The sequence below is a fragment of the Lithobates pipiens genome, unplaced genomic scaffold, assembly GCF_037356315.1.
Source record: "Lithobates pipiens isolate NorthernLeopardFrog02 unplaced genomic scaffold, aLitPip1_a1.2 Scaffold_19, whole genome shotgun sequence".
Taxonomy (NCBI): Eukaryota; Metazoa; Chordata; class Amphibia; order Anura; family Ranidae; genus Lithobates; species Lithobates pipiens.
Genome location: NW_027507764.1, coordinates 224,356,789 through 224,369,382, shown reverse-complemented (window position 1 = coordinate 224,369,382; position 12,594 = coordinate 224,356,789). Strand labels below are relative to the sequence as shown.

The window sequence follows — 12,594 nt, the reverse complement described above, 5'->3', positions numbered from 1 at the left end:
ATGGGTGGGGGCAAAATGCAGGGGAGTGGAGAGTACAGGGGTGGGGAGTGAAGAGTGCTGGGGGGGAGCCAAAAAGAACAGGGGTGGAGAGCATGGAGGGTAGAGAGCACTGGGGGGACTGAAGGGCACCAGGGGGGCAGAAAGAACAGGGGTGGGGAGAATGGGGGGCTGGAGAGCACTGGGGTGGGGGCTGGAAAGTGATGGGGAGAGCTGAAGAGCACTGGGGGGGAGAAAGAACAGGGGGGAGTGGAGAGCACTGAGTGGAGAGCACTGGGGGGGAAAGAACAGGGGGGAGAGCACTGGGGGAGAACAGGGGGGGGGGAGCACTGGGGAGGAGAACGGGGGGAGAGCACGGAGGGGAGAGCACTGGGGGAAGTGGAGAGCACTGGGGGGAACAGGGGGGAGAGCACGGGGGGGAGAGCACTGAGATGATGGCTAGAGAAGGATGGGGAGAGCTGGGGAGCAGCAAGAACAGGGGAGGAGAAAACTGGGGGGGGGGGGGCAGGAGAGTGTGGTAGTGGAGGAGAGCACTGTGGGGAGGGGCAGGAGAGTGTGGTGGAGGAGAGCACTGGAGGGGGTGGCAGGAGAGTGTGGTGATGGAGGAGACCACTGTGGGGGGGGGGGGGGGCAGGAGAGTGTGGTGGTGGAGGAGAGCACTGGAGGGGATGGCAGGAGAGTGTGGTGGTGGAGGAGACCACTGGGGGGCAGGAGAGTGCGGCGGTGGAGGAGAGCACGGGGGTGGGCAGAAGAGTGTGGTGGTGGAGGAGAGCACTGGAGGGGGTGGCAGGAGAGTGCGGTGGTGGAGGAGACCACTGGGGGGGGGGTGGCAGGAGAGTGCGGTGGTGGAGGAGAGCGCGTGGTGGAGGAGAGCACTGGGGGGAGGAGAGTGCGGTGGTGGAGGAGAGCACTGGAGGGGGCAGGAGAGTGCGGTGGTGGAAGAGAGCACTGGGGGGCAGGAGAGTGCGGTGGTGGAAGAGAGCACTGGGGGGGCAGGAGAGTGTGGTGGTGGAGGAGAGCACTGTGGGGGGAAGGAGAGTGCAGTGGTGGAGGAGAGCACTGGGGGGGGCAGGAGAGTGTGGTGGTGGAGGAGAGCACTGGAGGGGATGGCAGGAGAGTGTGGTGGTGGAGGAGAGAACTGGGGGGGCAGGAGAGTGCGGTGGTGGAGGAGAGCACTGGGGGGGGCAGGAGAGTGTGATGGTGGAGGAGAGCACTGGGGGGGGCAGGAGAGTGCGGTGGTGGAGGAGAGCACTGGGGGGGCAGGAGAGTGCGGTGGTGGAAGAGAGCGCTGGGGGGGCAGGAGAGTGTGGTGGTGGAGGAGAGCACTGGGGGGGGGCAGGAGAGTGTGGTGGTGGTGGAGAACACTGGGGGGGAGGGGCAGGAGAGTGCAGTGGTGGAGGAGAGCACTGCAGCCCCCCCCTCAATACTCCTATCCAGGCACTGTGGCACGGATGGCCATCTACTCCTCTGGATCACAGCGCTGGATGGCTGTGTTCGGCGGCCGCTCTGTAACACAGTCCCGCCCCTCCAGACCGGCTCATGTGATAGGCGGAACATGATTCTCTCTACTATCATACGAGCTGGTCTGGGGGGCGGGACTGTGTTACAGAGCGGCCGCCGAACACAGAGGCAGCGCTGTGATCCAGAGGAGGGAGTGGAGGATGCAGCCGACAGCAGAAAAAAAAAGCAGCATGGCGGCGGCGGCAACACCTTGGGGATTCCAGGGGGGGCACTTGACCCCCCTTGCCCCCTGCTGTGGACGCCCATGCTTCTTCTTGAAAAAAATTGTGACAGACATGATAAAAAAAATCACCTACTGACCACTCCATGAAGTTCCAGCCATCAATTATGTTGGTGAAATGTACAGTTGTTTTTATACTTCTGATATTTACAACCTCTGTAAAAGGTATAGAAGTTTTTATTTGCTTGAGGGGCCACCATCGCAAAAAATATTATATTGTAATAACTGCTTTGGATTAATACCTGTAATGATAGTATTCAGTTTATATTTTTTTAGAATTTCACATACCTTTGTTTATTTTTTTTCCTCTACATTTACATGCAGGCCATGCTGTCCAACAAAAATATCAGTGTCAGGGGTTGGGACAAAACATATAAACAAAGAGGATAAAAAGTCAACTGATGTCATCACCTCTGGTAGTGTTATAGTTTCCTCCAACACCTGTCATTGTCAGTTTTGCAGGACATCTTGGTATGCAGGTATATGTGAAGAAGAATATAACCATCCTATAATAAGGCTTACCTATACGTATTGAAAATATCTCCTAAACCTGCACAGTTTAGGAGATATTTCCAGTGCATACAGCCAGTGACATCACTGGTGCATGCGCTCGGAAGGAACATCCCATGTGTGCCATTCATTCTGAGCCTGTGCCGCGGTGGGTCCCGCGTACATGCGCGGAAGTGATGTCATCGCAGCTCTGGCCAATCACAGAGCCCGCGAAACAGGAAGAAGCTCCGGGAAAGATGTTGGTCCTGTCAGCGGTGTGTAAGGACCGTTTCATTTTATGGTGTTTCATAATGAGCTAGTATGTAATGCATACTAGCTCATTATGCCTTTGTCTTACAGGGTTTTTAGGCAGGGGTTTCAGAGGTTTACAACCTTTATACATTGGCAGTGTGCCACATTTTTTTTTCTGCACTTGAAGAGAAATATAGAAATTGAAATGTAAAACAATGAATGCACAACAATTACACATCTTAAAAGAAATGTATAGACGCACACAATTTCTATAGTTTTAGTTTTTTTATGTTTTATGAATTCTTTGTTCAAGCAAGAAAGATAGCCCAGGATGCATATATATATATATATATATATATATATATATATATATATATATATATATATATATATATATATATATATATATATATATATATATATATATATATATATATATATATATATATATATATATATATATATATATATTCATATATATATATATATATATATTCATATATATATATATATATATATATATATATATATATATATATATATATATATATATATATATATATATATATATATATATATATGTATATATGTATATATATATATATATATATATGCATCCTGGGCTGTCTTTCTTGCTTGAATAAAGAATTCATAAAACATAAAAAAACTAAAACTATAGAAATTGTGTGCATCTATACATTTCTTTTAAGATGTGTAATTGTTGTGCATTCATTGTTCTACATTTCATTTCATTTAATATATATATATTATACACACAACATACGGTACTTAGGGAATCATTATAGGATAAAGTTGGTGTACTACAGGTTGAACTATCTCCTCTCTTGGAGTATTCATTTTCCTTAGTGAATTCAAGAAAGTACTTAACAGATAATAGTAAAAAGGAAAGGTGAAGGAAAAGTTAGGACATTAAGGGGTTGATTTACTAAAAATTTGCAAAATCTGGTGCAGTTGTGGCATGGTAGCCAATTGGCCACTAACTTTAGCTTGTTCAGTTAAGCTTTGACAAAAAAATCATTGTTTTCTATGCCAAGCTGCTCCAGTTTTAGTAAATCAACTCCATTCAGGGATGTCAAACTGGCAGCCCTCCAGCTGGTGCAGAACTACAAGTCCCATCATGCCACTGCCTCTGGGAGTCATGTTTGTAACGGTCAGTCTTGCAATGCCTCATGAGAATTGTATCTCCGCAACAGCTGGAGGGCAACCAGTTTGACACCTGTGCCATAGACTGTCGAGTGGAATAGATGAGGATGGGGCATAGGAATGTGATAGAAGGATAGTGATGAAGGGAAGAAGGGGATCTAGAAGAGAAGGTAGAAAGGGGTGTCCTGGTAACTCTCATGGTTATGACCGGTTCCACAAAGCTCAGAGAAATTTGAGGTTACATTACAAGCCACTGTAACGATGCAAGAAGGGTTTCATCCCTCTAAAAGAATCAAGGCATCCATATTTGCCAATATTTCTCATCCTGTTTCAAAGCCATAGTAAGTTTTTTCCATTTCTTGAATCTACGGGATCCTAGCAAGCCAGTGTGAGGTAGTAGGAGGTGAACTTTGTTTCCACATTGCTCAGATGCAGGCTTTTGAAGCATTAAGACAATGTTCTTTTTTTTTTCTTCACACTTTTAAGCCTCTATGTTGATTTACGTAGGTAAATGAGTCATCCACTGTGACTCATTATAAATCAGATATAAAATAACACTTTTGAAAAAAAAAAATACTAAAATAAAACTGACCTAAATCCTATAATTGTTTATATCTAATTGCAAACAGTTTTCAGAATACAAAACTTGTAATTTTAAAGTGACACTAAGAGATATCCTCATTCTCCAAAGATAATCCATATACAACCACTGCTTTATGGCCTTGTAATTTTTCTGCTAATTATTTCTAATCATTTCTTGCTGTGATTTGTACCTCCTTGTAATATCCTCTGAAAGCTCATAAACCTCTCCCTTTTCCCCTCACTTCTGTTTGCTTGGAATGAACAGTGCACTGTAGTTGTGTCATTGTGCATTGTTCTATGAACACTGCAAATCCCATAGTCCATAATCTCAGGGGAAAGCAAGAGGAGGTGGCTATGGGGTTGATTTACTAAAGGCAAATCCATTGTGCACTACAATTGCACTTGGAAATGCAGTGCTGTAGATCTGAGGGGACATGTAAGGAAAATTTAAATAAAAATGCATTTTTGCTTGCACATGATTAGATGATAGAAATCAGCAGAGCTTCCCCTCATTTCAGATCTAGAGCAAGGGCACTTGTAGTGCACAGTATATTCGCCTTTAGTAAATCAACCTCTATGTTTCTACATAAAGTGGTACCATGGAGAACAAACATAGCCATCCCCTAACAGGAAGTCAGATCATAGCAGGAATCAATCAATTCTACTGTGCTTCACTTCTTGTAAAGGACAATAAACATGAGCCCCAGCCCTGAAAGTAGCTTATAACATGATGTTTTCACTGCACTCACACAGACACATAGCGGTAGGGATCAAAGGGAAAGTAAAGTGTTACTAATGCCATTTTTTTTTTTTAAACAAACATGTCATACTTACCTACTGTGTGCAATGTTTTTGCACAAAACAACCCCGATTCTCCTTTTATGAAGTCCGCTGCTTCCTATGGGGGCCCACCTTGGGGCTTGCACCCAAGCCATAATGCCTATGTCCATGCGTACACATAGTGTGGTTCAGCCCCCCCCCCCCACTTCCTCATCACAGGATTTGACTGACAACAGTAGGAGCCAATGGTTTCCGCTGCTGCTCAAGTCCATGTCCCAGCCTTTAGCCCTGGTTTACATTGATGCGACTTCGAAATTGCGCTACTTCACGTGATTTCAAAGTAGTAAGGTCAACGCAATTTCAGGTGCTACTTGATAGACATCTGTGTGGCTTCATACATAGATGTCTATTGAAGTCGCACCTGAAATTGTCAAAAGTAGTGCAGGAACTACTTTTGCAAATTGGTGCGGTGTTGCAAAATCAGTGTTGCACTATGGAATGGTGCCATTGCCCGCAATAGGCTGCGACTTGTGACACGATTTGAAAAAATAGCTCCAATGTAAACCTAGTCTAACAGCCACTTTAACACAGCCTGCTCTATAATTCGTTTTGGCTGGGCATAGCTTACATTTTACCACAGCAGATGAGGGTTGATGCCAAGTGGTAAGCCAGTTTCTCTTTGTGCCTGGGATGAAGTGCACTCCTGTAATCCATAGAAGTAGGGCCAAAAATATCTTTGGCCCTACTTCTACTTTAAGTACACAAATTCATAGTGGCTAATCAAAATTCAGTCTACTGTAGTCAGATGACATCAGATCAAGGCAGGAATTTAATTGATTATGATGGGTTACTACAGTTAAGAATATGGTCAATTTTTGTGTGTTGGACAAATGTTTATAGTGAGAAAGAGGTTAAAACTGGGAAATTACGGTTAATTACACACATATTTGAAATACACTATTAAAGCATTTTTTTTTGTTCCATGAATTACTTTGAACTGGTCCATTTATTGCATACTAAGTACTTTCAGTAAATTTTATATACTCAGATTTTCATTTAGATGATTGAATGCATGTTAATTAACAGAACAGAAAACATTTACTTGGATGTTTTACAGTAGTGTGAATTATTACTTTAAACGATCTAGCCCTCTATTTCCCAAAGGCTGTGCAATTTGAGTTCTGTACTATTAAAGCAAATACATTACTTTATATGTTGTTGTGTTTAGCATTTGAGAGGATCATGGATAGTTGGCACATTTTATTGGAATTATTGAATACATTTTTGCAGCTGACAATAAATATAGATTTTAACAAAGGCTATATCCTGAATGCTTATTTTATCCTTGTGTTATTTTGTTGCTTCACATTGGTATTTTGGAGCCAGTAATAATGGTAAATGTTATGTATGTTTCTGTATAAGTTTAAAGCCGAGTTCCACCCAAGAGGGGAATGTCTGCTTTAAGGCCTCAAGAGGATCTATTTTTGCATGGGGGTCTATTGTTTCTGAGGAAGTGTATTGTTGCTAGTGGAAGACCAACTGTTGCTGGGGGTGGGTCTTATAATACTGGGGAGTCAGTTGTTGCTGGTAGAGATCTACTGTTGAGGGAGGGGTCTATTGTTTCTGGCTGCTGGAGAATCTATTGATGCTGGCTGTGGGGAGATCTGCTGTTGCTGCTGGGAGTCTATTGTTGCTGGGGGGAATTTTTTGTGGTGGGGGGGTCTATTGTTGCTGCCAGCTCTATTGTTTCTGGCAGGGGCTCTATTGTTACTGGCTGCATGGGTTCTATTTTACTGCTTTTCTTGTTATAATTACCAAATTCCTTATGGATTACTTAGCACCACACATTGATACTTGGTTCTGTATTGTCTAAAAGGTCAGTACTTGCAGGTGGGTAGGGGATGGAACCAAGGAGTGGTGCTCAGAGGTGGGTAGGGGTGGAGAAAAGGTGTGGCTCAGAAAGGGGGGCACCCATTCTCTGAGAAAAAAAAGCCCTGTGCATACCATTCATAACTGAAAACCCACCTTGGTTGTCTTTAGGGGTGTCTCTCTTGGAGAAACTGCTTGGGGTTAAGTTTTTACTTATACATTGGCCAATTTTTTATCTTGTGTGGTTTTTCTTCAATTTATTTTAGTTTTTCTTATATATAATAAAAGTGTTAATGTATGTATATTGTGCCAAGTTGTCCTTCAAGTCCCTCCATCCTTGGATCTTGTAATATCATTTTCATATAAAGTGGCTGAGCCTCAGTCAGTTTTTTTTTTATTCTAGTTTTTACAATTGATTCACACCCTCTTGTTGACTAGTCAATTACCTCAGTTGTGGGGTTTTTATTTCTGGAAGAAACACATACACAAGATTGGTATAATATTCAGCACCAGACCATCTGGTGATTGAGATTAAATAAGAAGGCATGCATCTGCATGCTAATACATGAAAGTGCAACACTGAAAATGCTTACAAGTAAATAAAATAAAAAAATAGAAAACAAAAACCAAAATAGAAAAGATAATAAAGATAATAAAGTGTATGATAAAAGCGTAGTGGAATTTAAAGTTCTGGGGGGTGAACCCCTATAGATTAGAGTCTCTGAATAGGTGCTGCAGAGGGAGCGAGGCTGCTTCAGGTGAGGGCTGGGGGACCCGGTCACTGTGGGAAAAAAGACAACGAGAGAAGAGAGAAGCTCCAAGCCAATCCTTAAGCTACGTATAGTTTATTCAGTATATTTAGTAAAACACACTTAATTTGCATGAACAGTGTGGGGTGCACTTACAGAGTGTTAGAGTGCTTTCTTCCCCCAATGGTGGGAGTTTATTATTTGTTTTCTCTCTTTATGTTACTTGAGGTATTAACTAGATAATATTGAAAAATATTAGAATAGACCTGGAGGATACATTTTAAATTTTTTGCTGACAAAGGTGCAAGTTAGCTGTAAGGTAATCTAATTAAGAAATTAAAATCAAAGAGTAATTTATTAAACGTTTTTTGTTATTGTAAACGCTACTTTTAAAAGGTTCTTGATTATTGCTGTTATTAGAGCTGGCACAACTATTGCATTTGTAAAATGATAATGTATTGTTAAAATGCATAATTTTATAAGGTTATGGTATTCCAAAGGTTTTAGAAATCCCCTAAAAAAATATGACAGAACAGTGTATAAATACATATAGAAGTTTTGTATTTATGTTGTAATACATTGTCTAGGTCTTTATTCTCACAGAATGTACTGTATGTGGAATGAATTGATGTTATGTAAACACCACCTACAGCTAGGTATCTTGAAGAATGCAGAAAGTGCTGGAATAGTCATAAATCCAGTTTAAATATCTAGGTATACTTAGCCGGTCAAGCTTTCTGAAAGGTAGCTTGTCAGTTGCATGGAAACTATTGATTTGGGCTAATTCAATTCTGTGTTCATTGACAGGGACTAATACAAAGCATGGCCTGCGATGCAAAGCTTGTAAAATGAGCATTCATCACAAATGCATGGAGACCATCGCTTCTCAGCGCTGCATGGGAAAACTGGTAAGTAAATACATGAACCTTGAGGGTAACCTCGATTAAATGTTAAAATACATCACTTTTTTATATTGTTATTTTTGTAGAAAACATAAAAGGGCTATACATTTTGTTCGAAAATGTAGTAATGTTATAACAAAAAAAAGAAAACGGTCTTTATTTTTAAAAAATGTCTCAAAATAAAAGGAGTTGTTACTATTCTAAACACAACAAATGTTATTACCTGCAGTCAATACTTTAAAAAAAAGCTACTGGCTTTATCACAGCAATCGTATATTAGCTCAAAAAATAAGTAATTTTTGGGGAACAATATGAAAAAGCGTCTTTATGCTGAAAATGTACTTTTAAGAAATGTAAGGGATACTGTACATAAAAAAGGTAATTAAAATAATGGTTCCACTGTGCTAGGCTAGGGGTGCTGCCTAATGCTGGAAAAACAGTGTCAAACATTTAGATGGCATTTTGCTCAGAACTGAAATTATAGAAAGTGTTAACAATTTTTTGTGCTGGATTACTTTTTGTTTTATATAAAAAAATTAAATGCACATGTTAGCATTCAATCTAACTGAAACATTATTACAAGAAAGGTATGGCCAAAGCTTCTTTTGTCATAATTCTCCTCTGGGTCACAGGAATGCATTTACTTTTGCATTAGTGCGACACAGGGTCAGCCGACAGCCAAGCCACTCCAGGAAGGACCCAGACCATATTGTCAGGATCTGCCCAGCTGCCTGATTGACAGCTGAATTCAGTGCGTGGCTGAGAGCTAAAGCTATCTGCTCCTGCTACCTCATCAACCCAGCACTCCAGTGAGCTCAGGGCTACTTTAGAACTGAAGATCAATGGTCGTGTGATTACTCAGTTCTTAGGCCTAGAGCCAGCATGGGACAGCTTCAGCATCAGACCAATGCTTCAGCATGGAGATCAGTATGTACGTTTGTTTGTTTTTTTATTCACCCCAAACTTTTCCTAATGCAATTTAAAAATATTACACGTTGCTACTCAATCTAATCAAACATATGTTAATGTTATTTTACTCTGTCTTGACCCTGTGAATTGACAGGCTTTGAAAAGATGGATCAGTATTCCATATGCAATATGTTGAAGCAGCGTCATCTTCAGGGGGTTAATTTACTAGAACTGGAGAGTGCAAAATCTGGTGCAGCTATGCATAGAAACAAGTCAGCTTCCAGGTTTATTTTAGCAAACCTTAAAGTGGTAGTAAACTCTGAATTATTATTTTAACCTACAGGTAAGCTTATAAGGTAAGCTTATAATAAAGCTTACCCAAAGGTTAAATGAGCATCTACTAAACATACACCTTTTAGGAGATATGCTAGGGAGCAGCAGCCAGTGAAATCACTGGCACATGCACTCTGAAGAAACGGCATGCCCGTGCCATTCCTCCAGAGCCCTGTGCCTCAAGCAGTGACTTCCATGTGCAAGCCATTCAAGCAGCCACAGCCCGCAAACCTGAAAGGAAGACTGGGTAAAGATGGAAGCCTCTGCAGTGGTGACAGAGCAGCGCTGAGGGCTTTGTTCCAAGGTAAGTCTTTCATAGTGTGCTTTCTTTGGAAACTTTACTACCACTGTAGTTGAACAAGCTGAAGTTAGAAACTGATTGGTCACCATTCACAGCTGTAGAAGATTTTGCACTCTCCCGTTTTCGTAAATCAAACCCTGTAGTTGTTGTCCTTTTCAAAATTGACAATCTGAGAAGCATGTGTAGTTTTTCACCATAACCCTGCTATGCCTGCCACGATTTTCTGTTTTACTTGTGCACGTCCACTTCCAATACCATTTATACTGAGGACGATGAAGCCACCCAAATCTGATGGTTCTTCACCAATATGTACAGTGACACTTGGTAAAGTGGTGCCATATATGGGTACTTTTAATACTTGGTGCCCTGAAAAAAGTGGTGCCAGCGATGGTCACAATTATTATTTTTCAGTAGTGCCATTCCCACTTAGGAGTCAGTTCACTAAGAGTTAAATAACAGCTAATCTTATGCAGTAAAATACCACATATGGTAACAATCTTGCAAGTCTTCAATTCACTAAGAATTTGTAGTTAAATAACGAATTCAGTATTTGCTTGATTTAGCAGTAATTACCGCATTAGTTAATGCGGTAATTTATCTCATTGAGTTGGTCGCTAAGGAGCCAGACACTTATCCAGGCATGCAGCCAGGCAGGATAGGAAGGGGGGGGAGCAAGTGCCCCCCCAAACCCTACTAGGCTACATGCCCTCAATATAGGGGGTGGGCTGAGCCCCCTCTGCCCCAAAGCACCTTGTCCCCATGTTGATTGGGACAAGGGCTTCATCCCCACAACCGTGCCTGGTGGATGTGGAGGTCTGCAGGCAGGAGGCTAATCAGAATCTGCAAGCCCCCCTTGGGAAAGGGTCCCCCATGTGAATGAGTATCAGGTACATCGTACCCCTGCCCATTCACCAAAAAAGTGTCACAAGGTAATAAAAACACAGACAGTTTTTGACAATTCTTTTATCAAAAATGTTTTTTGTGTCCCGCGATGCTGCCCAGAAGACCTAAAAAAATTTAAAAACCGGGAGGGGCCACCTGGCTACATCACCTGGTGACCCTGCCGCTTGTGACATCAGGGACATGCATGCTTGGTCTGTATGGACTGGGGTGGACCCTACGACCCCCAGGCTGTTTTTTTTTTTTACAAATGCCGCATGTGATACCACCAGCAAAACCCTGGTGGTAATTAAGGCATGCTTTTTAATGCTCTGGTCAGTTTGTGAATTGGACTTAAGAGCTTTTTATGCTGTTTTTAGCTGCACTTTTTTTTTTTACTAGGTAAATACCACATAATCATTATTATTTTGTGAACTGGATTTCGTTTAACGTATGCGATAATTTAGGCAAATGAGTAACATGATACCCTTATCGCATATGGTAAACATTTGTGAATTGCTCCAATGTGTTTACCTGAGTTAAAGCGGAGTTCTACCCAGAAATTAAACTTCCACTTATAGGAACTCCCCCCCCCATGTCACATTTGGCACCTTTCAGGGGAGAGGGGGGAACAGATACCTGTCAAATCCAGGTATTTGCTCCCACTTCCGTGCATAGAACTACACCATGTCCGTTCCCCACCCTGATGTCTTCTGGGAGACACACAGGTCCCAGAAGGCAGCAGGGACCATTCAGAGCACGCAGCACGACTCACACATGCGCAGTAGGAAACCAGACGTGAAGCCGAAAGTCTTCACTTGCCGGTTCCATTACCAGAAATAGTGACGGTAGCACCCGTGAGTCGGTCAGAAGATCAGAAGATCGGCTTTGGGTGGCGACATTGCAGGCTCCCTGGACAGGTAAGTTTCCATATATTAAAAGTCAGCAGCTACAGTATTTGTGCTGACTTTAAATTTTTTTTTTCCCCGCTTTAAGGTGTAGTTATTTTGACAGCATTTAGAGAAAATAACACTTGTGCGTCTAACATCTGATTAGAAACTCAAAACGTGTGTTCTGGCTAAACCTGCTTTAAAACAGACATTTTTAAATGCAAGGAAAGTGATCTAGGAAACACAAAAGTATACTTCCCAGATAACTTCTTCTGAAAAAACAAATTCGGGATGCTAGTGTAAATCAGCCCTACTACATTGTAGTTAAAGGATCTTGCAACTTATATTGTGCACCTGGATCTTCCACAGTGGTGCATACAGTGGCTGCATGCCACATGGAACTGGATGCTTGGTAGTGTGTGGTTTCACTCAATAACAAAATGTTCTTATTAACATGTTTATTGAGTCATTTCCCTTTTTATTCCTAGTTCACACTGTAAAATGAATATTTACCTTGTAATATTATTTTTATTAATATTATGTTATATGTACTTTGGTGTAAGTAGTATTTGTCTGATAGGTAACTGACCTTTATTTTACTTGCTTTCTTTTTTTTCCATTAATGGCACTATGTAGCCAAAAGGTTTTCGACGCTACTATAGTTCTCCTTTACTTATTCATGAACAGTTTGGATGCATCAAAGAAGTAATGCCTATTGGTAAGTATTGACATAAACTACAAATAAAAACTTTTGTTT

General features: G+C 41.7%; 1 protein-coding gene across 1 annotated transcript in view; it reads left to right on the top strand.

Annotated features, from left to right (window-relative positions):
- The window catches only part of STAC (SH3 and cysteine rich domain), a 378,751-nt gene that overhangs the window by 209,558 nt on the left and 156,599 nt on the right, over positions 1-12,594 (top strand). The window contains exons 3-4 of the mRNA XM_077491753.1: positions 8,431-8,531; positions 12,474-12,555. Coding sequence (XP_077347879.1) covers positions 8,431-8,531; positions 12,474-12,555 — 183 coding nt within the window. The remainder of the gene's footprint in view (positions 1-8,430; positions 8,532-12,473; positions 12,556-12,594) is intronic.